Source organism: Astyanax mexicanus, chromosome 20 (genome assembly GCF_023375975.1).
Source record: "Astyanax mexicanus isolate ESR-SI-001 chromosome 20, AstMex3_surface, whole genome shotgun sequence".
In the NCBI taxonomy this organism is placed as follows: Eukaryota; Metazoa; Chordata; class Actinopteri; order Characiformes; family Acestrorhamphidae; genus Astyanax; species Astyanax mexicanus.
The window spans coordinates 27,359,699-27,385,466 of record NC_064427.1 but is presented as its reverse complement, the minus strand read 5'-3'; the positions used below and the strand labels follow the sequence as shown (position 1 = coordinate 27,385,466).

The 25,768-nt window shown below is 37.2% G+C and overlaps 1 protein-coding gene across 2 annotated transcripts in view; it reads right to left on the bottom strand.

Moving 5' to 3' along the window:
- The window catches only part of psd3l (pleckstrin and Sec7 domain containing 3, like), a 194,619-nt gene extending 182,248 nt beyond the window's left edge, over positions 1-12,371 (bottom strand). For both annotated transcript variants that reach the window (XM_022681270.2, XM_022681271.2), the window contains exons 1-3: positions 12,291-12,371; positions 3,489-4,033; positions 2,119-2,915 (exon numbers count right to left, since the gene is read on the bottom strand). In XM_022681270.2, the coding sequence (XP_022536991.2) occupies positions 2,119-2,915; positions 3,489-3,930 (1,239 nt within the window). In that variant the 5' untranslated portion in view covers positions 3,931-4,033; positions 12,291-12,371. The remainder of the gene's footprint in view (positions 1-2,118; positions 2,916-3,488; positions 4,034-12,290) is intronic.
- Between the last annotated feature and the right edge of the window lie 13,397 nt (positions 12,372-25,768).

Genomic DNA, 25,768 nt, shown 5'->3' with positions numbered 1-25,768 from the left:
ACTGTGTGCAAACAATAAAATAAAAGGAATCTTGTGAGTGTGAATTTGAAAATAGGCCAATTTTGCTTGGTTTATTTCCGGCATACAATTAATATGCCAGCAGATATCGGGTTAAAATATTGCCCATATATAGCCTTTGGCCAAACAATACCAATATAATTATGTTATCATTGTGCATCCCTAAGACAATTAAAAAATAAAAGCATGTAATATCAGTTAACCCTGAGGTCTGTTTTTAAGCAGTTTATTCTGCTTAGTAAAATCTAGTACTTGTTCAGGCCACTGGCTAAGACTGTGTTGCCTGGAGGCATCTTTGCTAATTTTTCATCAAGATATGGGAAGAGACACCCATTTAGGTCTATTTATGTGACTCAAAAATAATTCAGTTAAAGTGTGAAGTGTTGCTTTTATATAAATTGTGAAAACTGTCTTATAAATGAATATATAATTTTTTTTTCAAACAGCATTGTGCATTGTTCAATAATGTATTACATGGTAATGTTCAATCTCAAACAGGAGGTCTAATGGAGTTCACATTAAGGACTCATATTGACAGTGTAACACTAGGGGGTGGTCCAACCCTGCAGTTTCATTAGCGCTGGCCCCTCTGTTAGACAGAAAGAGGCAGGCACAATTAGACTTAAATACAGAAGAAAGCACTGACACTTGTTTAAGTACTTTTAAAGCAAACAGATCTAGATCTGTGTCTAGTTTTGCTTGTTGAATTAAATTTGCTAAGACATGCCTTTAACTTTTATTAATTTCTGGATTTGTTCAAGCCCTTTCAGTATAAATCTGAAGCTGCCATATTTTAATACTCAGCAAGGGTCTAATCAAGACCATTTCTATCAAAACAGAGCGCTAAACAGGAAAATGGGAATTGGTAAGTGCAAAGCCGGAAGATGAAAATACTTTCTGGTTCATTTAATGGCAGGAATGACAGTGATTAATCTTGGATACCCAGCTGTAATCAGACCATCTGGGTGGGTAGCCACCAAACATTATCCACCCTTGTGTGGGCAAACCCCACAGACTCTCCTAAAGGCCATTTACACTTTTAAACCCATGTTTTTTTATAGGATCATCATAAATTATAAATATTATAAAGTGCCTTAACGTTAAACAATTGCTGTATGTTGTACAGTACAAATTAAAAAGTACATCCTGTATTCAAAAAACACTGCATATTATTGAATTTTGCAGTTTCATGCCCTCTACACACACTCTTGTTAACATTTACCTCGAAGCAATAAAGAAACCTATCTGACCTTTACAAGTAATATAAGGGTATATATTTTTATCATATCTTGTTATGTACAATGAAAGAATTGTACATAACGAGACATGAAAGAAAATGCCTGATTGTTGCTGGTGAAGACCCTCAGCATTTTAGGTATATTTTCGGTACATTAAAGATTTGCATAAAGTGCCTATTATATGCATTTTTTAATAAACTACTTTTAACTATACTGAAAGTAAAGCAATGCACTGAGGTTACGACATTTCCACATAAGAACATCACCACAGTTAATGCCAAAATCAAAAAGTAAGTAAGCTAATGTAATATATTTTACTTATAAACGGTAAGTCAATGCTTCAGTGCATTCAGCACGTTTTTTGTGTAGAAAGCATATGCACTAAATATAACACAGTGGTTCCTCGCTTTTTTCCCCCATGTGCTGTACATTCTTAGGAACAACTCAGCCAGTTTGGATTGCTTTGCATGTACACTATATATTTACCTGTTGTTGGTTCAGAAATGTATCCCTTTTGTTGCCAAATAAAACTGAACATTGCAACACAACTAGTTATAATACATAGCACTTAACATACAGTATAATATATTTTACTGCTTCAGTTTCAATGCTTCAGTGCATTCAGTGCTTTTTCAGTGTAGAAAGCATATGCACTAAAATATAACACAGTGGTTTCTGGCATCTCCCCCACTGCTATACCTCCTTAGGAACAACTCAGTAAGTTTGCATTGCTTTGTATGTACAGTGCAATATATTTGCCAACTATAGCAAGCCTTAGACTGTAATAAAAGTCACAAAGCATAAAGGGTAATAACAAAGTCTATGAACACTACATACATAAGTCGCAAACAGTAAGTCTTACCTTCTCAGGTGTGGTAGGCTTGAGCATGGTTGATGGTGCTGATGTCTTCTCAGTACAACGTTGAGACGTTCTATCTACTGCGGGCTTACTCAGTAAAGTCAGTGCTGGAGCTCCATCATCCAGGGCAGGCTGAGGCTCAATTTTACCAGACTCCACACTGGAAGGTGTCACCCTGGTAGAACTCTGGCTAGCTGCTGGTTTGTGGACATCTCCATACAGCTTAGAGGTCCTCTTGATGACGGCTGATACGAAGCTTGTCCTTTCTGGGCTCTTGTTCGCCAGTGTCTGTGATCTACTCACAGCAGCGGCTTCCTCTCTCTGCTTGGCACTGTGCACCCAGCTGGTGGATGACAGGCGATGTGTGCTGGAAGGCGGCGCAGAGGCTGGAGGAATCACGCTGGGCTTTGGGCTCAATTTAGGCTTGACCCCTGGTGTATTAGTCTGAGAGTTGGATGCTGCTGCTGCTCCTGGTGCTGGATAGAGGAAGCTCACTCTGGGAGTTGAAGGGGATTTGGGAGAAATTGGCACAGGAGAGCTCCCCTGAGAAGGAGATGGAATCGCCTCGCTCATGGTTTCGAATGTTTCCTGACGCAAGATCCAAACTGGGAATACTTGGTCTTCACAGGAGTTTTCTGTTCTAAGCAATGGCTTATCAAATTCCGGGTCCAAGCACCCTGTAGAATGGTAGAAGTGGTCTAGTGTAGAGAGGATAGGCTCATCTACAGTTGGATAAGGGCAGCTTGATGTGGCTTCTCCTGGAATGGTCCCTGGCAGGTTATCTTTCCTAATGTGTGCCCCTATTGGAAAGTGACAAATGACACATGTTAGACAATGACAGAATATTCCAAATTTTAAACAAAATCATTGGTGTATGTATTGCAAATATGCTTTTTTCCTAATGTTAATTTAGAAACGTTCAATAGGTGTACTAGTTAAGAATTCTTGCAATATAAAGGTCAGCTGGTGGTGTAATAAAGGCTTTGATACTTCAATAGCATTATATTTTAACATACTTAAACAATAGATTACTATCCAAACATTTTTGGCACCTTAAAAAACAATTTAGAACTATTTATTTGGCCATTATAGAATATTTTAAGATATTCTGTTAAAAGTACAGATTTATTTTGACTCAGATATTCTCTAAAATCCACCATCAGGACACCTTTGTTAACCTTTTAAACTCTTAAGAACCCATTATGTTACATTAACTGTTATAACTACTACACTGTCATAATTAGCACAAGTTAATAGGCCCTAAAATTGAACCTTGTGGGACTCCTCAAAAAAACACTTAATCAAGCTAAATTCAAAACTCAAGTTGCTCAAGACTTTTCCACAGTACTTATATATTTTTGTTAATATATTACTTTTTGAAGCAGGTGTCCTCAGTGCATCTGGTGAAGGGCTTTCTTCTCCTTTTTTCCCTCCACAACCAGCAGCATAATTCCTTCTTAATGTATCAAGTCCTGATAATGATGATGATGATGACGATGATGATGAAGACTCCTCCGATATATCATCCGCAGTGTTCTCCACAGTTTGTAAATCCGCTATAGATGAGCTGCCCTTCAAGGTCTCAAGGTCTTTCTGTCCAGCTACACTGTTCTTGTCCTCCCTGGTTGCCTCCTCCTTGTCGATGCTCTCCAGGTCCCCGGGTGTGATCTGTACTCCGTCTGCAGCTGCAGAAGGTCCTTCCTCCGAGGTGACTGAGCACGGAGAGCCAGCAAGAGGCTGGTGCTGACAGACCCTTGAGGGTGACTGCAGTCGGATGAAAAGGAAGGAAGTCTTGACCTGATGATGATCTCCCATTTCCTCTATGGGAGGGTAGTCTCTTGGCACAGTCAGAGGGAGGGGCACAGAGAGTAACAGAGAGCTGCACAGGTTGCCCAGGCTAGCCTAGGTCACTGCTGGCCTAAAAGCATGAAGACACACATGAGTGACACGCAGGTGAGATCATTACTGTATTGTTTTATAGGTACTGTAAGGCTTTAGGGAGATAGGGAAGGTAGTTTGCATAACTGATTATGAATAAGAGTAGCAAATAAGGACGGCTGTTAAAAGAAGGAACATGCTGACAATGAACAGAGAGGCATCTTATCAACCAACGTGACCACTAGCAAAGCATAACTGTTAGATTTAGGCCTTAGTTTGGGCCATAAGTGTAAAACATGGTCAGTTATATGTAAAAAACTGTCTGGTTAAAATGGTATGAATAGTAAGACAGATAAGTCATTATTATTTCTGTTAATCTAAAATGTATGGGTGTAAGGAAATATCAATAACGAAATATCGCAATATTTTTTTTTTTGGAATACTGTATCGATTCTCGACTGTATTTAATTTGTTATATTAATAATTTACATGTAGATGATGGTGTGTTTTTACACTATAGCCCATTCTGGACGGGATTAGTTTCTCTCTTTCTTGTATGGTGGGTCCTCTGTGATTTTATTCCTGTTCGGAACGACCATTTATGTGTTTTTCTCAGACTTTCCTTGAGAAAATTAAAGGCTGAATTATCTACTGTTTTCCAGTGAACTCCATGGTCCTCCAGTAATTGTAGTCCCGTTCAGACTTACACCTCTGAGTTTCGTCTCTTCATGTTTAATAAAATAGCTATTTGTCCACTGCCACGCACCGTAGTTACACTTTGGGCACTCGTTTCCACAGAGATCCACGTAAACACAACAGCAAGTGGATATGGAGGAGCTACTGACCGAGAAAGACAATTCACTGCTCCTCCTGTTTTTTCAATTGCAGTCTGGATGCAAGAGTTTTATCATGGAGTAGAAGTGTGAAATATTTTTCACAGATGTCCCCCTAAAAAACTAACCCATCTGGATAGGGCTTATGACAGTTTTCCTACATATTGATTTTAAAATATCTCTTTTATATCATCTTGTTTACTGTATTACAATGTATCCCATGTATTAAATCACAAACCCATGTTTTATAATATATATCATACTACACTTGAAATGAGTCGGATGCTGGAAGAGAGGAAGAATTCAGCACAGCACTTGGAAAAGCACTCCTTTACAAATAAATCACACAACCAATCAAATATAGGAAAATATAGCACTCACAGATATAGCACTGGACGGAAATAAATTCTTTAGTGCTAGAATGAACTTGACTAAATGTACAGAACCTTGGTTCTTAGATTGGTCCTAAATTTGGTCCTAAAACCTGATTAGATTATTTTCCATTTGTTAGTTCAGAAATGTAGCCCTTTTGTTGCCAAATAAAACTGAATATTGCAACATGACTAGTACTAGTGTACAGTACATTGCATTAGTATATAGTATTAAAACTACATTATAACAGTTGTATTTTTTAATTCTCTACAGAAAAAAACATGTTTTGTATACTCACATGCTGAAAATACATAAAATACATGCCACCAATTCAGAGTTCAGGCTTAACAGGTAACAAAATTCAACAGCTTACCTATTTATACATCACCATCCCTGCAGTTCTGTACCATTATCTAAATCAGCAGCTCAAGCAAAACATATCCTACATCTTCTGGTGGTTTGCTGAAACCACAGTCTGAGAAAAGACCACAGTGTGACTTCCGTTCACTGTTTGTCCACTGTTTCATGACTTGGTTATTTAAGCAGCTGGCAGAAGTGAAAGCGAGGGTAGAGAAAATGGGGGTGTTTGTTGTTGGAGCGTATCAGCTGTGCTTCCACCTTATTGCGCTTCTGTATAATGAAGGAAAAGGAAAGCAGTAGTCTGCTTGATATGTTATGTGGACAAGTTTTCTGCACCTGTGCTGAAGGAACATGTGTATGGCATGAGTTTGCAGTATTTATGCTGGAATATGCAGATTCTGTGTAAAACAACAAAGCTGGTGAAGATCACAAGAATTCTGCAGTAAGCCAAAAAATAATATCTGAGTCACTTTCTTCTGAAAAAAGTTCTGACCAACAGTTGTTCCAAAGGGCAGTGCAAGATGAAATTAAAGTTGGAGGCTAAGGTCTTTGAAGAATGACTTTGAAGAATCCCATGACTTTTGCCACATCCCATGGGAGCTACAGAACATTTCAGTGAGTCAAATCTGGAATCAATGTGCATATGGCAGGATGTTATTATCCCATCACAGGTACCACACACTTATTTACTCCCAGCTAGGAGAAAATTAGCCTAGCAAGCACACCTTCCATATGTGTGTTTTTGGCAGGTGGAAGAAAACTGCAAAACCAGGGGACACCAAACTCTGAAACTCAGTTTCTGAATCAGTTTCTCTATTTATAGGACTATGTTTGAGTAAAATGAACATTGTTGTTTTAATCTATAAACTACAGACATTTCTTCCAAATTCCAAATAAACATGTTGTCATTTAGAGCATTTATTTGCAGAAAATGAGAAATGGCTGAAATAACAAAAAGATGCAAAGCTTTCAGACCTTTATATTATGCAAAGAAAACAAGTTCATATTCATAAAGTTTTAAGAGTCCAGAAATCAATATTTGGTTGAATAACCCTGTTTTTTAATCACAGTTTTTATCTTTGCATGTTCTCCTCCACCAGTCTTTCACACCGCTTATGGATAACTTTATGCCGCTCCTGATACAAAAATTCAAGCAGTTTAGCTTGGTTTGATGGCTTGTGATCATCCATCTTCCTCTGGAGAGTGGTCTCTTATTTTTTCCAGACCTGTATATACAAATCCAGTATACACTAGACTCTCTAGCTACAGATTGCATGGTTGGTGCTTTATTTTATACACATGAGACAATGGGACTGAATAAAGCACTTTAATTCTATGATTAACAGGTGTTTCCCAATACTTTTGCCTATAGTGCTTTTAAAAAAAAATTCACAAACTTGAACATGACTTAAAAATAAACATTATAAAACAAACTCTGCTCCCCGAAACCTAATTTTCCAACATTTTCACTTTCGTGTTGCTGTTTTAATTGTTGCATTGTACTTGAACAGAGAATTGTGGTAACTGAGGGCCATGAAGGATACATCAGCTGCGTCCAAACATCAGCTGCATTTCTTTTCTATACAGTATATAAAGGATCCACCTCTACCTTGGAACAGCCTCCTGTGACACAGCAGCAGAGAAATGCAGCCCAGACTTTGGGACGCAACTACTGTATGGTTCCAACCTTCCTTGCACTCCAGGGTTTCATGGTAATCATTTACATGGTAAAAAAAATCTATCATAGGCTGTTACTATTCTTAGCTGAGCTCCAGAGGTTCCACCTCCTTGGACCTATAACTCCACTTAAAGCCACTGAGAGTTCATTGAGTGAATCATTATTAACATATATGGCTCTCCGCCAGGTCTATCCAACAGCTCTGCCATATCTGGAGCTGAGCAGGTCAACATACTTAACCCCAGCATAAAGTGAGTACAGACTAAGGCAGCAGTTATTCAGATTGGCCCACATCACGCACAAGGTCAGAGACTGAGATACAACATGTAAATTATATATACAGTGGGCAGACTGTCGTCATAATTGTAGCTTGGATGTTGTGAGTGACACATCCAGATTAAACCAGTGATGACGGCTGCTGAAGTCAAGATAATAAACATACAGAAATTTTCTCTGTTAAGACCCAAAGGATGTGCTCTGGTGCTGAAATCTGTGATACGTGGGGCTAAAAGTAGTTTCTGGAAAAGACGAAGGGTCAGGAAATTGTCTGGTATTCAACAGCAGGGTAAACATGCTTGCAGTGTAGTAGGGTTGGGCAATATGGCAGATATATCACAATACATTGGACAAGTTAGACAAGCTTTCAAAATGCTGTAAAAATTATTAAAACACTGGTAACTCACAGTTGGTCAGTCAGAATTTTGTTGTGTAATCAAGCTAACATTAAAGATTAGAGCTAATATATTGATAATATGTATCAGAATATATTGTTTCATCATCGCCAATTTAATGCAATGCAAAGCAATAACAATGCGGGGTGTGCAATATCTTGTGCAAATGAAAAATAACATCATTATTCAACTTTTCTGCTGCTCAACACAACAAGAATATAATATTTAAAAAAAACTTATTTTCCATTACTTATCTACCAGAGGTAGATTATATTCACTCAGTATTATAGATGGACAGATACATTCTGCAAAGCAAGACAAAATACATTTAGGAAAACACATATGCAATGGTGAAAAAAAAAGTGGCAAAAAATACGTTTCTTATACAGCCTTTAGCTAAAAGTTTTATTTTGTTAAGTCCGCATTCACATTACCATCCTGACATGACTAATATTTGATATTTCTCTCTTAATGTGACCTAGATCTACATGTTTCATGACTATTTGGACACTTTCACATTTGGACACTTTCACTAGATCCGATATGTGTCCAATTCCTGTGCATGCAACATGATTTTTAACAACCAGATCGGATTCTTATGCATCTTTTTCCCTGAACACATGCACACAGTGCTGTCATCATCAATCAGCACTGCAGCGCAGCAAAACAACAATGGAGGATGGGAACAGCTGTGACAGCAGTCATTGGGAAGCAATGTGCCTAACCGTATCAATGTGTACAAGCGTTCCATTTCATGGTTGGATTTGTTCACATTACAGGTCACTTTGACCTCGTCTACACCTTTTGACTTCGTGTAACCCTCCAAGACATATACAAATCCCATCAGCCAAACTTCAAGAGGTGGTCTGAGCCAAATGTTGTAACAGGGTAAATGCATCCATCCCTATAAAATGCCTTCAACATCCAAAACTACTCCTAGTACAACCAAAAACACCAGTCAAAATAGTAGATGAAGGAAAAGTCCTCATTAATTATTTCATCATTAATTGAGATAAAGATGCAGCAGTACTGAATTTACACTGACTTCATCAGTGTAAAATGATTATTGGTGGATAAATCACTTGTTTTAAAACAATTGTATTCAGACTATAGGTCAGGTTCTCAGACAAAGATTAAAGAAAAATCTGTAATAAATGCAAGCAAGTGTGTGAAATGGCTACAGCAGTACAATTTCCAAACACTGGATAGACTTTTCAGTGGCAAGCTAATCAGTAAACGTATATGTTTTAATGTGGTAGTAGTAAAGTTCCTAGCGATAGTTATTGAACCTCCCTGAAACTCAGCGATTACCTGCCAAAAAAATAGCCATCTAGCACATTCCCATGACTGCAGTGCTCTGTTTGCGTGATGCTGTCTATACCTGGCAAACCTGAGTGTGGAAATTGGACTGGGGAATAGCAGTGGGCAGATTTGGAGTATGAAACCAACACAATGTTTGTGATGTACCACAAAGATCTAATAAAAAAAATACTGCCTGAAGCTCTGCTGTCAGGAGCTTCCAGTGCTTTAACTAAGCATGTTTCCTTAATGTCTGATGACTGTCTGATGTTATTAATTACTACAGAAAATATAATATTTTATCCTTTAAGCCTATAGTCTTGGACTACACAGCGTTCTGAATGATTGTTTTTTTCCACCAAAAGAACATACAGGCAACAACTAGGCTTAATTCTTGTCTGGGAAACTGGTCTTTGGATGATATGTAGGTCTAAATGCTCTAAAAAGCTTAGAATTAACCCTTATATTGAACTACCTGCCTTGAGGTGCTGAAACACATCTTGTTTTGTTTTTCTCTGAGAGAAAGATTAACAGTGAAAGAGAGAGCGTGTTAGTATACCTCTTCTCTCGAGTTTACTGACTCACAACAACGGCATGAAGCTGAAAGACTACAACTTGTTTCCCGAAGTCAAGCAGGCCTGTAAACAGGGAGTATCACAGCCCGTTTACAGGGCGTGTATGAGGACTCCTAACGTCAACTCACGCTGGGCCCCTGTTATTGAAACCAAACACAGAGGAAATTATGTCATTTGAGGGGCTCCAAGGGAACCCTTGCTCTTTGGGCAGCGTCGGCCTCATCCACTCCCTCCTTCAGCACTGCAGGCCAGTGAGAAGCGTGTTTTGCTGATGGTTTCATTTGCAATGAAAGCATTGTGCTGGCAGACCAGCCATGTGGGCTGGACAGCCATGAAGCGGCAAGAGAAAACAGCTGGTCCAGCAGTTTAGAGCCCACTAGCACTTCATCTGATCAAAGCCCCTCAATCTCAGAGCTAAGGCTGTTGGTTTATTCCCTGTTTATAGTGCCACTTTAAAGTGGGCATTTAAGAGAGGGTTTTTTTATTTTATTTAACTGTAAAGTTGTTTTCCATGCCATGAATGCTTTCTTGAATGGCCACTGAAGAAATCGTAGTACAGGAAACAGCAAAACAAAAAAATCTCTTTCGGACATTGTGTAGAGTAAAGCATGGAGTCAACAGGCCTACAAGCCTGTCACGTCAGTGCTGGTGGCATCCCGCTGATAAAGTCTCAGGCTTGTCTGGGCAAAGAGTGGGCACCAAAACAAACATTTTCCGAGGAGATGAAAAGAACAGAGTGGGAAGTGTTTCCCTAGTCCAACCCACAGCTAGTGGCCTCGTCAAAACAGGGAGGAATTTCTGCGTTAGACAAAACTCTCTTTATTGAGGACAAAGTCAGCCAACTCCGCAAAGTCAGCCAACTCTGGCTGTCAACGGCTAATGGGTATATGTACACCCATAAACAGCTTACCCATACAAATCGCTATATTATACAGTATATAAATTCCAATATTATCCATCCCTGAATAATAAACACTATAATTGTAAATTATAATTACAGTGTAAGTCAGAATTTTACAATATACAGGTGACAACAGTTGATAAAATAGTTCAGAGTTACTCTCAACACCAAGCCCGCTTACGTATATTAATATCATATCATGTATGAATGATGTAAAGCAACAAACAGAGATGAAGCTGATCAAAAATATGACAATATTTCATCATATTGTGATCATTTTTGTTGTGGCAATGCACAATAGATAGGCTAGCTATGTTGCTGTTGGTCAGTTTGTGTGTTTATATTAAAGGCAAGGTGCTAGACTAGTACTGTCTGTATGTATATCAGCTAATTCATTTTATCTGCACTGAGAGTAGCTTTAATTTAAATTAGACTAGATGACGGAAAATACAGCTGTGAGTGGTATTTTTGATACAAAAAATATGTAAAAAAAAATGTGCCCCAATAGTTTTATCTACTTATCTGCTGAACGAATGTTTAAAATGAAAGTAACATATAACAGTTTGTGTAAAAGTCTGTGTGTCTGATTTTAATCTAAATGTTTTTGTTTCTTCTGCTATGAGACAATTACAAGGTCCAAGAGGTCCAGGTAGGTTGTTTGTGGGCGTTATATTGTCATAAAAATTATTGCAGGAAATATTGGAAAATAAACAGCTTTGGAAAAAAATAAGAGACTACCTAAAATAATGAGTTTCTTTGATTTTACCAAATTGAAAACAATAATCAAGAGGAAGATGGATGATCACAAACCATCAAACCAAGCTGAACAGCTTGAATTTTTGCACCAGGAGTAAAGGCATAAAGTTATCCCAAAGCAGTGTGTAAGAATGGTGGAGGAGAACATGCCAAACAGTGATTAAAAACCAGAGTTATTCCACCAAATATTGATTTCTGAACTTTATAAATATGAACTTGTTTTCTTTGCATTATTTAAGATCCGAAAGCTCTGCATCTTTTTGTTATTTCAGACATTTCTCATTTTCTGCAAATAAAAGCTTTAAATTACAATATTTTTATTTGGAATTTGGGAGAAATATTGTCTGTAGTTTATAGAATAAAACAACATTCATTTTAATCAAACGTATACCTATAAATAGCAAAATCAGAAAAACTGATTCAGAAACTGAAGTGGTCTCTTAATTTTTTTCCAGAGCTGTATACTTTATTTCAAAGTGTTTGATTGATTGTGAAAGGCAGATAAGTCATGCTCTGTATCACTTGTTGTGAAAGTTTTGTGACCTTTTACTCTGTTACTTTCATTCACTCCCATTCAAAAAACAGAAGTTCAAGTCCACTTTCTTTTAAGTTTAAGTTTAATGCACTTTTTAAAGAAAACAATATTTACAAAACTGACATAATGCAGCCAGATGTACCAAAACATCCCACTGCAGCTGTGTAGTGAAGTCAGTAACTACAGGAGCACACTTTCATACTTTTACAGCTACTTTTTCTTCAGTTTGAACCACTTATAATTCTAAGTGAGGATTTAGTCTGCTACTCTACCGCTCACTCGTCTCTAGTTTGAGTTAAATGAAGAGTTTTACTCACGTCAGTGACTGAAGATAAAATCCCTCCATTCTCTCCAGTTTGTTGCTGTAGCTACGCGTCCACTCATTTCTAACGAAGCCGGTTAGTTTACCTCACTTTCCCACCCGTATTTGAACAAGCCCCGCCTCCCTGCGCAGCCATTGGCCTGTAGTAGCTCGCTTCATGCGCTATGATTGGACACCAGATCACACCCGCGAAAATCCCGCCTCTATTTAACATCCCAGCCAATCCCAACAGAGAGAGGGCGTGGCCTGTCTGAGTTCGGGTGGGAAATAACGCCGTGTTTTGTCTGTTTCTTGTCATTCACTTATTCCCACGCGTTTACAGTCAGCGAGCGCCCCTCACTCAGTTAAAGCGCTTCAGTATGGAGCCCAAAACCGGACCAGCCCTGATTATAATAGCCTGGCAAGAATAAGAGTTCCAGAGAAGAAGGAGAGGGGGTGTGTACAGCTACATACAGCTTAAATAATGAAAACATAGCTGATAGAAATATGTATGAAAATTTGTGCCCCCAATAGTTTTATCTATTTACAGTCATATGAAAAAGTTTGGGCACTCCTATTAATCTTAATCATTTTTAGTTCTAAATATTTGGGTGTTTGCAACAGCCATTTCCGTTTGATATATCTAATAACTGATGGACACAGTAATATTTCAGGATTGAATGAGGTTTATTTTACTTTTTACTGACTTACTGAAGCACAAAGTTGGTTTGTTAACCTCATTGAGCTTTGAACTTCATAGCCAGGTGTATCCAAACATGAGAAAAGGTATTTAAGGTGGCCAATTGCTAGTTGTTCTCCTATTTGAATCTCCTCCTCATGGGCTCATCAAAACAACTCTCAAATGATCTAAAAACAAAGATTGTTCAACATAGTTGTTCAGGGGAAGGATGCAAAAAGTTGTCTCAGAGATTTAAATTTTGGTTTAATGCATATTGCACATTTTCTGTACAATAAACCTCATTTCAATCCTGAAATATTACTGTGTCCAACTTCATATTCATAAAGTTTAAGAGTTCAGAAATCAATATTTGGTGGAATAACCCTGGTTTTTAATTATAGTTTTCATGCATCTTGGCATGTTCTACTCCACCAGTCTTACACGATGCTTTTGGATAACTTTATTAGCAAAAATTAGCAATAGTTAAAGAGGATAGTTAATCATACAGCCGAGCAGAACCAACCAGAAACAATTCTAATTCAATTTTAAACATTGATTGACAGCCACTAATTGTAAAGCATTTAACTATTTTGCAGACTAAAATATAGACTAAAACAACTCAATAAAACTCAGTAATATGTAATAAACAACTATGCAATATTTATAGCGCATAGCCTTTATTTTAAATGGCTAAGTCATATTTTATTCTAAGTAATAATACATTTGCTCAGTCACACAACGACATTTCTCCCAAATTCCAAATAAAAATATTGTAATTTAGAGCATTTATTTGCAGAAAATGAGAAATGGCTGAAATAACAAAAAAGATGCAGAGTTTTCAGACCTCAAATAATGCAAAGAAAACAAGTTCATGTTCTAAGAGTTCAGAAATCAATATTCGGTGGAAAAACCCTGGCTTTTAATCCCAGTTTTCATGCATCTTGGCATGTTCTCCTCCACCAGTCTTACACACTGCTTTTGGATAACTTTATGCCACACTATACTTGTGATCATCCATCGTCCTCTATATTATATTCCAGACTGTGCTATGTCTGTTCATATGTCTGTCATATTACCAAACTCTAGTGTGCACTTACAGTTTGTGCACTTTCATACAAGTTATAGACGCTGTAAATGATTCTATGACATGTGATTCAGTGCAGATTCCCTGCTTGAAAGAAACATCATAGTTGCATTTGCATTTGTATTTGATTCAATTAAACTCACTAATGCTTGGGTATCCTTTCTCCTCTCTTGTTACCCCACAGACTTTGTTTAACTTTCCCTGCCTGAGTGGGGCAGATGAAGGCGATAGGCTTTTGTCTGGCAGATTAGAACAGGAAATGTCAGACACATTATTACAATACTGCTGCCCAGTGAGTGGAAGAGATTTTATCATCACTGCAGCTCAGCGCTACGTTTATTACTACAACAAAACTGTAGCCTTCTGAAGCACATAATCCTGTTTATTAAGCCCTGTTTCATTTACCATATGCATAGTGGGTCACACACACATCTTTATATTTAGAAGTAGGTCAGTGTTGCAAAGCCAACATGTGTTTATTCCATTGTAAAGCAGAGTTTATAGGTATTAATGGCTCGTAGAGTGCTGTTCATTATGGAGTCGGGCCTGTTTTCAATTACTGTCTTTTCTCATTTCACCCCCTTTAAGCCTGGAAGTATGCACTTGTGTCAGTTTAGGACAATGAATGGATTGTTCTCAGAGGAAATGATCTTATGTTCCTTACGTAGTGCCGCTGCGCCGCTCCAGCAGGGTGATTCTGCATTTAAAACAGCACACTACCTTGTGTGCTGAATGACCAGCTCACTTTCTGCCAAAACAACAAAATGTGGCATCTGCACTGAAGACTAACAACACTGGACATATAAAAGGATTGGGCAAAGTGGATTTTATGGGTTTAAAAGAAATAAACAGCGTTAAAAAGTCAATTGATCCTTAAGAAAACATAATTTTCAGCTGAAATGTGTTCAAACAAACACAGCGTTACTCCCAGCCTTTGGGGGAAAAAGAAATCCCTCATAACTAAGCTCTTTCAATAGGTCTTCCAAGCCCTTGAAAGCATTCTTCATTTTGGAAAGCCACCAAAAGTACAACGTCAGAGTTAATGAATGCATTAGTCACATACTGCATCATCAATACAAACCTCTCAATTCAATAGTCATGGATATTAAAGAACAGTTTCAACACACAGGAGTAAATACTCTCACATGATAAGTGTAACCTCATGGGGTGGTTTGGAAACATCCACATCTGTATCTGTAAGTTGTGAGATGTTTTCTTGTGAGTGAAGTTGAACACTGGCCACTGTGCTCAACAGGGCAACGGAAATCACCAGGAATACGCCATAGAAGGCTTAATTATTTAAATTGTTTGGTATTAACTGTGACCAGCACTGTATGGCTTGAATAGCCATGCAATCAAACAAGTTATTCTGGCAGAAATCCCATCCACATTTAGTGGAGTGTTCTTTAGCTTTCATGGGTCTTGACACAAGTCATTAGACATTGTACTTATTTCTGTCCCATGACTTTTGTCATGTCAGCGTAAAGTTGACATTTGATGCTACTTTTAGGCCAAAGAATATAGCAGAGTAAGAGTCCAACTGGCCTGTTGTTTTCTGCTTGAATTTAGCTCACAACCTTAAGTGACCAAATTCCGGATCAGGACAATGCCTAATTCTAATGTCAGTTTTACACAGAACAGATACAATTCAAATTCAACGTCTATCAAATATTGCATGCCAACCTTATACAGTTGCAAGAAAAGGTATGTGAACCCTTTGGGATTACTTGAATTTTTGCATAGATTGGTCATTAAATGTGTTCTGATCTTCATCTAAGTCACAAAAATAGATTTTTTTGTTTGTTTTATTAATCAAAACATGTTAACATATGCCTTCTGAAGAGTCCAATAATTTTAACATAAAAGAAAACAGTATTTACAAAAACAAAAATAAAATAATAAATAAAAGGAGAGAGAAAAGTAAAATAGTAAAAAAAAAAAAACTAATAAAATAAATAATAAATAAAGGAGGGGTGGTTTATAATGCTACTACCATAACAAATATTATTTGATCATTGGGACAGGTGTATGCTATAGAGCAGGGTTTATTGATTACAATATGATCCAGGAATGTTTTAATGTTCCATTCTGATGGACAGTAGGCATAATTTGCAGCATAATAAAAAATATTATATTATATTTTATTCATATATGTTAATATACATTAACTGATTTTGATAAATCAGCGCAGTGCCAAGTCCATCTCAGAACATTGCAAGCTAGAAAATCCCTCTATATTATGTCATTTGTATTTGTAATAATAACTGAGTAAACATGACTGACTCATAGCTTTGTTTGTATATACAGTACATGCAGCAGCCCACTAATGAATCCATCTTACAGCTAATAACAAGCCTAAAAGCAGGAAACCCTTTATTTTTTTGCCTCTGAGAATCAAAACTCCTCTCAAACCTCCTCCTTCCACCAAAGTTGGACCAATTAGAAAAGTATTCTTTCTTTTGTGTTTCACCCAAGAAGCTTTTATTCATCCTGGCAGGTCTCACTGCTCCTGCTCAGCCACTGCCTTCCAGAGTGCTGCCGACTTCCTGTCAAACAGACAAAACACTTAAAACACATCACAAAGCATATAAGCCTACAGAACTTCTGTGCAGGATTTTAACATGGCTATGACACACTGTGTAAAGAATATCATGTCGTGCATCAATATAATATAATTTCCAAACTGCCACATAAAAAACTATTAACTTTTTAATAGAAGTCAGAAAAACTATTTTATTCTGAGTAATTTTAAAGAGTTTTTTATGCTTTAAATTAGCAAGAATACAGTTCAGGACCTATATCACAATACAAATGCTGATTTTTTGCTCAAAAGTTTTACGTTCGTGTATGTTTATTTATGTGTTTGTATGTTTTCACATTTTCAGGACCTGTCTTAAAAAAAGTGAAACAGAAAAACAGTATAAACAATGTTCCTGAATGTTGTTGGGAAAAACAGCACTACCCTCAACTGCTCCAGTGCGTTCCCCTTGATTCTTTTGATGGAAGCCCGAAGTAGAGTTGATAGAGAGACAGGATACTTAGATCTTCAGCAAATTAGCAATTTATTACAACAGAGCTCTGGGAACCCCTTCCACTCAGACAGAGTTTCAGTAGAAGAAGTTCAATGATCCTTACATTTGCAAGACCTTATATCCCCAAAATCCCACCCATACATACTGTGCAAAGGTCAGTTAAACGGTTCCTCAGCAACTGTTTCTAACTGATTAAGTTAAATCATTTATTGATTACTACTGTTTTCTATGTGTCCTCCGGCCTCATCTCTGCTGCTTAGGCGCTGACTTCTGCATTACATGCTACATACTGGACATTCAGTTTTGAGGTGTCAGCCTAACTGTCCTTTGCACACTCACCCACATACACAGTTCAGGTCCAATATCCAGAAACAACTCACTAGTTTCAGACACTTGAGTCAGCCCAAACAAGATCACTCACATGACACTTCATTCTCTTAATCATAATCAGGTTTTTGGATTAAATGTCATTTTGTCTGATCAGCTGAAAAATACCTTTAATATTAATATTTACTGTTTCTTAACAATGTGTTTTCAGTTTTCAGTATTGAAACTGAAGCTGAAAGGATAAACCGCTTTTTTTGTTTGTTGAGGTTTAGGGAAAATCCATTAACATTTACAGTAAGTTGCCTGTTCAGTAAATGGCTCTAATCAAAAAATAAAAAATCTGTAGTAAATCTGTTATAAAACTTTTGTAAAAATATTCTGATTGTTCTATGTAAACAAAAACTTTTAAAGCTTGTGAAAGCCACTTAAAATTAATTTCTATTTAGAATGGAAAACAATGGATATTAATTTGTGGGAAAATCCCGCTAGTCATGGGAAAAGTGGGATGTCTACAGATAGCACTACATTATAAGCCATGCCGTACCTGTGAGTGTGTGTGTGTGTGAAAATGAACAAGTATTTTTAGGTTATTCATTGTCTGATTAATAAAATTTAGTTAATGATTTGAAAGTGCACAACAATAAACAAGTAATTTAAAACACAATAAAGCCATAAAGCTACTTTCCATAGTTGTCTTCTTCAGATACAAACAAATAAAATATATATCACGCTCAAACTCATTTGATTATCAGTGATCATGCAGAAGCCACACATTATATTAGATATAAATAATATGTATGTTGAATTTCTAGATTTTATAAAATCATGATTAAAAAACAAGCAAATCAATAAAATGACAGAACAATGAAAGGTAAATGACAATCACCCCAACAGCTTTCTGACCATAAAGCCAACAATTTTTGGAAACTAGGAAACGAGGGCATTCTACTTCTGAGATGAATGTTCTGCCGATTTGAGGGCGATGCTAATTTGAGACAGATTGTCTCCATATAAAGAAATGGGTCGGGGTCAAGTGATTTTAGCAACAGCAGACAGAGATTTGGTTTTGGTGGTTTACACTGAAAGGAGCATTTTGTCTGTAGCTGCTGATTGTGAAAATGAATGCACGCTGGGCTCGCCGCTCTTACTGTGAGAGAGACACACGACAGGCTGAATAGCTGATTGTGACATACATGGTTCAATAGAGCACTCAGGCCAGCAGTTCCCTGTTCACAGAAAAGGCCACACCTCAGAAAAAGTCCCTCAGTCAGACATGGCCAGCTCCAGCTTCGACTGCCTCGGGTCAGTCTTCCTCTTTATCAAAACATTAAGAGGGTGTGAAAGTAATCAATTGGGTTTCCATATGGGACAATAAGGTCATAAATCTTTCATTTCTTGAATGAAATTAAAGATTTATGAAAATGAAAGTGTGAAGCAAGATTCTTTAGCGCAAACAACATTCAGTTCCCTAAACAATCATTGTTCAGATTGATTTACAGTCTTTGAAGAGTCCCATGACTTTTGTCGTTTTCGATGGAAGCTACAAAATGCTGCACTGACCTGCAGGACATGGGTGTAGAGCCAAGCTCAATGCAACAGAACATGCAAAGCAAGTAATTGACTGGGGACCAAAGCTGATCTGGGGCCCCCAGACAATGACTGGTTATGAACTAAAAGCAATGACAAACTGTGTGAGAGTCTGATTAAATTCTGTGATGGTCAATGCAGGAAAGTACAATTTAAGACACAGTTTTCAGAATCCCTCCAAGGGGGCCTCTCTCACTAATTACTAACAGTAGCATATAACAAGACTGGAACATGTTCAGCAGTATCCATGCACCAGCACATACACTAACACTAGAATGGATAAACATATCCTTTATATTTTACAATATTTGATTGACTTTATATGTCCTTACTCATCTTAAGTTGATTGAACTGAACTGAGTTTTATATCTTTATATTTGTTTCCACACTCTGTCTGAACATTTAGCCTCAGTCTTAGTCAAACAAAAATACAAAATGTCAGGTTATAGCATGTTTTATACCATTGCTGTTTGAACTACACTTGATCCAACATTATATATTGGATTATTAATATCTTCGTCCATTGTGAGTGATTATGGCTTCTATTACAGAGTGACAGAGGATATCATAGGGCTGCACAATATGTCATTTCAGCATTGGTATCGCAATTTTCGCAAAGGATCATTAGGAGTGACATTTTCTGTAGTAACTCATCACATGATCAGGATGTATCATCAGTTTAAGCACTGGAATCTCTTGTCAGGAGCTTTAACCAGTGTGTTCTTAATTGAACTGTGTACCTCACGCTAAGATGTGTGGGTTTAATCTCAAAACATGCCTACTGCCCCATTTTCACACCCTGGGTTTCCAGGATGTAAAAAATAGTGTGTTGCAGCCATGGAAAGAAGTGAGCTTGCTATGTTTGTACTGAACAGGTAATCACTGAGCTTCGGTAAGGTTTTAATAATACAAAATTCACATGAGCTTGTTTATAATGTGCAAACAATAAAAAAAAACTGCAAACGTATACATTCGCTGATCATCTTACAGAGTAAGACTGGTCGTAGCTTGCCACTACTGTATATGTGTTAATCTGGCAACATGCATGAGCTCTGCTCTGAGAAGGGGCGGGTGGGGCAGACAACTCTGTCCAGTTTGTGGAAATTGGACAGCTGTAGTCATTTCACATACTTGTTCAAATTTAGTTCTGATTGTTGCTTTAAGTTTTATATTTTATGAAAACATTGTAATTCCTGTTTAACCCTGATTTATGCATAAATGACTGTATATAGATTTTTAATCAACATATAGGTATAGGTATAAAACCAAATCTGCACTATTGTAATTGAAAAGCATTTTTGTTTTATTTAAAACAGATTTATTAACCTAGAGAAAACTAACCTACAATCTAAATTACGTTTTGTTATAGTCAGTAAATTTCAAAGTATTATAGTCAGTAACATATAACATATAAATACTGTTTTGTTAAGTTTTGTTCAAACGGTTAAACAGTAGAAGCAATAACACTGATCATAATCTGTGTTTAAGCAAATTTGATTACAGTCTCAACAAAAAACTAAGAGTGTTCAGGGAACAGCGTCCGATGATGAATGGAATGTGATACCCAGGCGGAGCATTAAAGCAATCACTTCAGCCGCTCTGACAGCCACTGGGGGACCCAGATGTTGACCCCCGGGCCCCGGGGTCAGCCTAATTGCAGCACAGTTTCTTAGTGGCTGAATTCCAGTCAAAACAGAAGGGGGTCTGAAAGGAGCATTGTTCAGAGATTGTGCTACACGCAGAAACAGACTGCTTCACTCCAGAACCCTGTGCAGACCTGACTCCAGACACTGCAATCTATAAAGCCCTGCTCTACCCTTTTATCTACTAGCTGTAGTCCGTGTCCAGACTATGCAGTAATGGAAAGAATACTCAGCACATTTCACATGACTACACACTGCAAAGGTCTGCATGTTTATACAGTAATAGAGTAATACAGTATATAGTCTTTAAACTGATTTCATTTAAAATGTCTTTTTGAGAAGTATATATATTTTTTTATAAAATACGTACATACATGTCAGTAAATCAAAGTACTGGAATGTTCTTTTTTTGCGATATAAATGTTCAAGAACACACTATGATGTTGATGATAAGGAAAAATTAAGAGACCACTTCAGTTTCTGAATCAGTTTCTCGGATTTTGCTATTTATAGGTATATGTTTGAGTAAAATGAACATTGTTTTTTTATTCTATAAACTGCAGACAAAATTGCTCCCAAATTCCAAATAAAAATATTGTCATTTAGAGCATTTATTTGCAGAAAATGAGAAATGGCTGAAATAACAAAAAAGACGCAGAGCTTTCAGACCTCAAATAATGCAAAGAAAACAAGTTCATATTCATAAAGTTTTCAATATTTAGTGTAATAACCTTAGTTTTTAATCAGAGTTTTCATGCATTTTGGCATGTTCTCCTCCACCAGTCTTACACACTGCTTTTTGATAACTTTATGCTACTCCTGGTGCAAAAATTTAAGCAGTTTAGCTTTGTTTGATGGCTTGTGATCATACATCTTCCTCTTGATTATATTCCAGAGTTTTTTTAATTTGGTAAAATCGAAGAAACTCAGTATTTCTTAGTGGTCTGTTACTTTTTTTCAGAGCTGTATATTGGATCATAGTCCAGGTGGTCAGACTTACTATTAAACCAACCCTAAATTACTGTATAAGCATTATTATGCAGTTGAAATACTTTTGCCCCTGTTAAGGTCGTTTATCCGAAAACCTCATTGATTTGAGTCTTGTGTTGTATTCACATAACACTATCCTTTTATCAAGTTCAAGTCATAAAAAAGTGAGCTGACTTCTGGAGGGTTAACCTGTTGTACATTGCAAAATTTCTACACACTTCTATATGAGTCATCTGACTAAGCTTAAAGATCACCGATTCATCTTGTTTTACTTCTCCTTTCAGTTTTCTTTAGTCCACTTCAGGCTTAAATAAGAAGACTTCTTTGGTGCTAAAATGAAAATATTTATTGTGAAAAGATAAACACAGAAAAAGACCAAACAGCTTTGATTTAACTATATTATACAGACAGAAACAGCATTAATAATTCACTGAATAATAATGCACCAAATGTTCAGCCGAAAATAGTATGCCTTTCAGTGTTCAGCCAAATTAGTGAAAGACTGAATAATTTATACAGAACAATGTTGCTTTCTTTGACAAGACAAAAATACATTTAGGCAGTAAATAAATAAATGTATGCAAAAAAATGGTGGCAAAATAAATTAAAACCTACAAAAAAAACATGTTCTGTTTTCAGAATATAGCCTTTGACCAAATGCTTCATTTTGTTTGTTTAGTTACGGTTTGGCCCAGAAATGTTAATTTTGCTGCATCCCTGTACATATTATAATAATAGTAATTCAGTAGTAAGTCAGTATACAGTGTACTTGTCACGTGGTCCCTGTCTGTTCTCGTGTTTCTGTGTTTATTTACCTTTTCTGTGCCTGTCTCTGCTTGTGACTGTGAGTGTGTCTCCCACGTGATCCGTGTTCCTCAGTGTTTCTTGTTCTCACCTGTGTTCATTTGTTACTCCGCCCCTTAGCCCCAGGTGTTTTCTGTTTCCCGTGTGTGTGTTACACTATTTATAGTCCGTGCTCCCTTTCCCTCGTGTCGGTTCTTGTGCTTTGTTAGCCTGTTATGGTTGTGTCTCTGTGTCCCGTGTTTCTTGTTTTCAGTTTAGTTTCAGTTTATTTGTTTATTTTTGTATTTTGTTTATTGTTCAATAAAATCTCTCGCATTTGCATCCGCTCTCCTCGTCCCTCCTTCACGCACCCTGACAGTACTGTTCCCATTATTTTTTTGAATCATTTTTAAATATCATTACAAAAAAAGAGACTACTTCAGTTTTTAAATCAGTTTCTCTGATTTTGCTATTTATAGGTATATGTTTGAGTAAAATGAATATTGTTTTATTCTATAAACTACAGACAACATTTCTCCCAAATTCCAAATAAAATTGTTGTCATTTATTTGCCGAAAATGAGAAAAGGCTGAAATAAAAAAAAAGATGCAGAGCTTTTAGACCTTAAATAATGCAAAGAAAACAAGTTTATATTCTTTTACATGTTCAGAAATCAATATTTGGTAGAGTAACCCTGGTTTTTAATCACAGTTTTCATGCATCTTGGCATGTTCTCCTCCACCAGTCTTACACACTCCTTTTGAATAACTTTATGCCACTCCTGGTGCAAAAATTCAATCAGTTCAGCTTAGTTTGATGGCTTGTGATCATCCATCTTCCTCTTGATTCAAGTTTGGTAAAATCAAAGAAACTTTTTATCTCTCACTTGTATTGACCAAAGTTAAGAAATATATTGTAATGTAATGTAAATGTTGGGCTTATCATCCAGCCCTATCCTGTATCAACCCCTGTCTTTGAAAATCTGCTGAAAAGTATTATTGTCTTCTAAACCATGGAATACATTTTGCTAAGCCACCAAATACTACTTTGGATTTAATGAATGCTTTCTATATAGACACACATTCTGTGTTCTTCTATGTCAGAGTGACACTGAAATAGCTCCCTGGGGCATTGTGGCTCCTCAGATCACGCAGAGTGGTCAAGCTGGTCAGTCTGCATGAGCAGAGGCAGAGGTGGATGAACAGAAGCCCCTTTAACTCTTCCTGAGGCTGTGTGAAAGAGTATGACCAAGAGGAAAGGCATGAAGAGCCAACCCCCCATTACACACACACACACACACACACACACACACACACAGGGCCAAGATTTACACCACTTAGCTATGTCAATGGAGTTGACCTTCCTCTGCTCCTGCTTGACCCTGATATTAATATGCCCTATTGCTGAGGTAACACTCAACATGGCCGCCCACTGCTGTGTAAACAGACCTTGCGCCTCATATCGAGGACTTCCCCTGCTTAGAAAAAAATTCCATGGTAGTCTAAGGGCGTTTTTTATGATTTTAAGTTTTATATTTAGAGTTTTATCCCTCTGTTTGGTTTGTTTTCACACAGGCATAAACCTAAACGCACCATAAAGCGGACCAATAAATCATGCAATTACATTGTCTCCTCAGATTGGTCAGATCTGTGCAGTGTGAAGCTGCTTTAACACAGAATGCTGAAAATTTGTTTTCAATGGGATGTGCAGCGCAGATGTAGTAAACAGAGTCGCGCAGCTGCAAGCAGTGAATGCAGCACTTGGTACTGCACTTGGTGTAAACAGCATGAAGCAGCAGCAGAGACAGCATTTGTTCATAGCTGTGGTAATTAGTCTTATCTGGCACCTCTAGCTGGTCTCGATCTGGTTGTCTGGTAAGCCGCACCAGAGTGTGATTACTATTTTCACACCTGCTTAATCAAACTGCACTAAAGGTACAAACAATCCAAAGTCTGTTTTAACCGGTCCAAATAGTGCTGGTGTGAAAATGCCCTAAGATGAGATTGCCTGATTTGAGGACTTTGTTCTTAAAACTACAGTTACACAGTTATGTACTTAATACATTTTATTTAACTGAGCTTTGTATTCATTTCTTTGAGTGTGGTTTTATTATTCTTCCTGGAAAACACGTGTTCACACAGTATAAACCATAAGTTTAAATAATGAAAAACTGAGTCTATGGGGGCTTTCACACCTGCCTTGTTTGGTCCAAACTTTCAGACTTTTTGTCTGTGTTCTCTGTCCAGATCTACTGAACCATGGGGTTCATCTGCACTGTGAAAAGACTTTTCTAAGTGGTTCAAACTTTCGGAACCAATTACAGGAAGTTGAATCATTTTTCTAACAAACCAGAGTAAAAAAGAACTGGTGTTGTGCTGAAATCCAACTTCCTATGGCGTGCAAGCACGTCACGCAGCAGTATGAACACTTAGACTGGGAATTAACTTACCGTATTTACTGTAACAGTAGATTAACCTTTATTTATAAACCTGAGGAGAATCTTTTACACTTATTCTGCTGCAGGATGTGCATCTGTATGCAAATGGGAGTCGTATTCTAACAGAGAGCTAGAATTTGTTACAATACCTGGCAAAGCAGCTTGTCGAATTCATAACTAACATTCTACAAATCAATTTAAATTAAGTATAAAGAGACAATGTTTTGGAAAATAAAGTGTAATGGGATGGAGCGCTCCAGCCCAGAGGGTTGTTGAACCCAATTGCAAAAAAAATTCAAAGCAGGTAAACCCAAGAAAAAAGGAAAAAATATATAAATAAACACACCGCTCCTCATGCAGTCACGGCCCAATACACTACCGCTGCCTAGTCTAGTCTAGTGAATAGGGACATGGCTGGGAAATAACGCCCTTATAAGGAGATAGGGAGACCAAGAATGGGAGGAAAAATGACAACGGGCGGAAACTAAAGTCACGCCGAGCGTAACAATCAGATATGGGAGGAATATAAACAAAAGCTTGCCAGAGAAGCATTTTATTTATTTATTTATTTTTCCATTATTGTTTATTATAGTTCAAACAACCTCACGGGTCAGATGTTTCATGCTTGCAGGCTGCCTATTGCCAACCCTGCTCTAGCCATTAAGCTGTTTGAGTAAATGTAAATGTTGGGGTCGTGAATAAGACAAGCAAAATGTCTTCAAGCAAATGTTTCACAGAGTTTGTCAGTAAGGCTGACAGTATGTAGATCCATATACTACCCTTTTGACTTTCTACAGGTTGACATTTTAAGTCCCACCTTTTCACAGAGTGTATATATATTCTTAAGTGTACATGAACTCACACACCAAAAACTAATATACACCAAATGTTAGCGCTCTTAAAATAGAAAGCAATAAATATGATAAATGTTT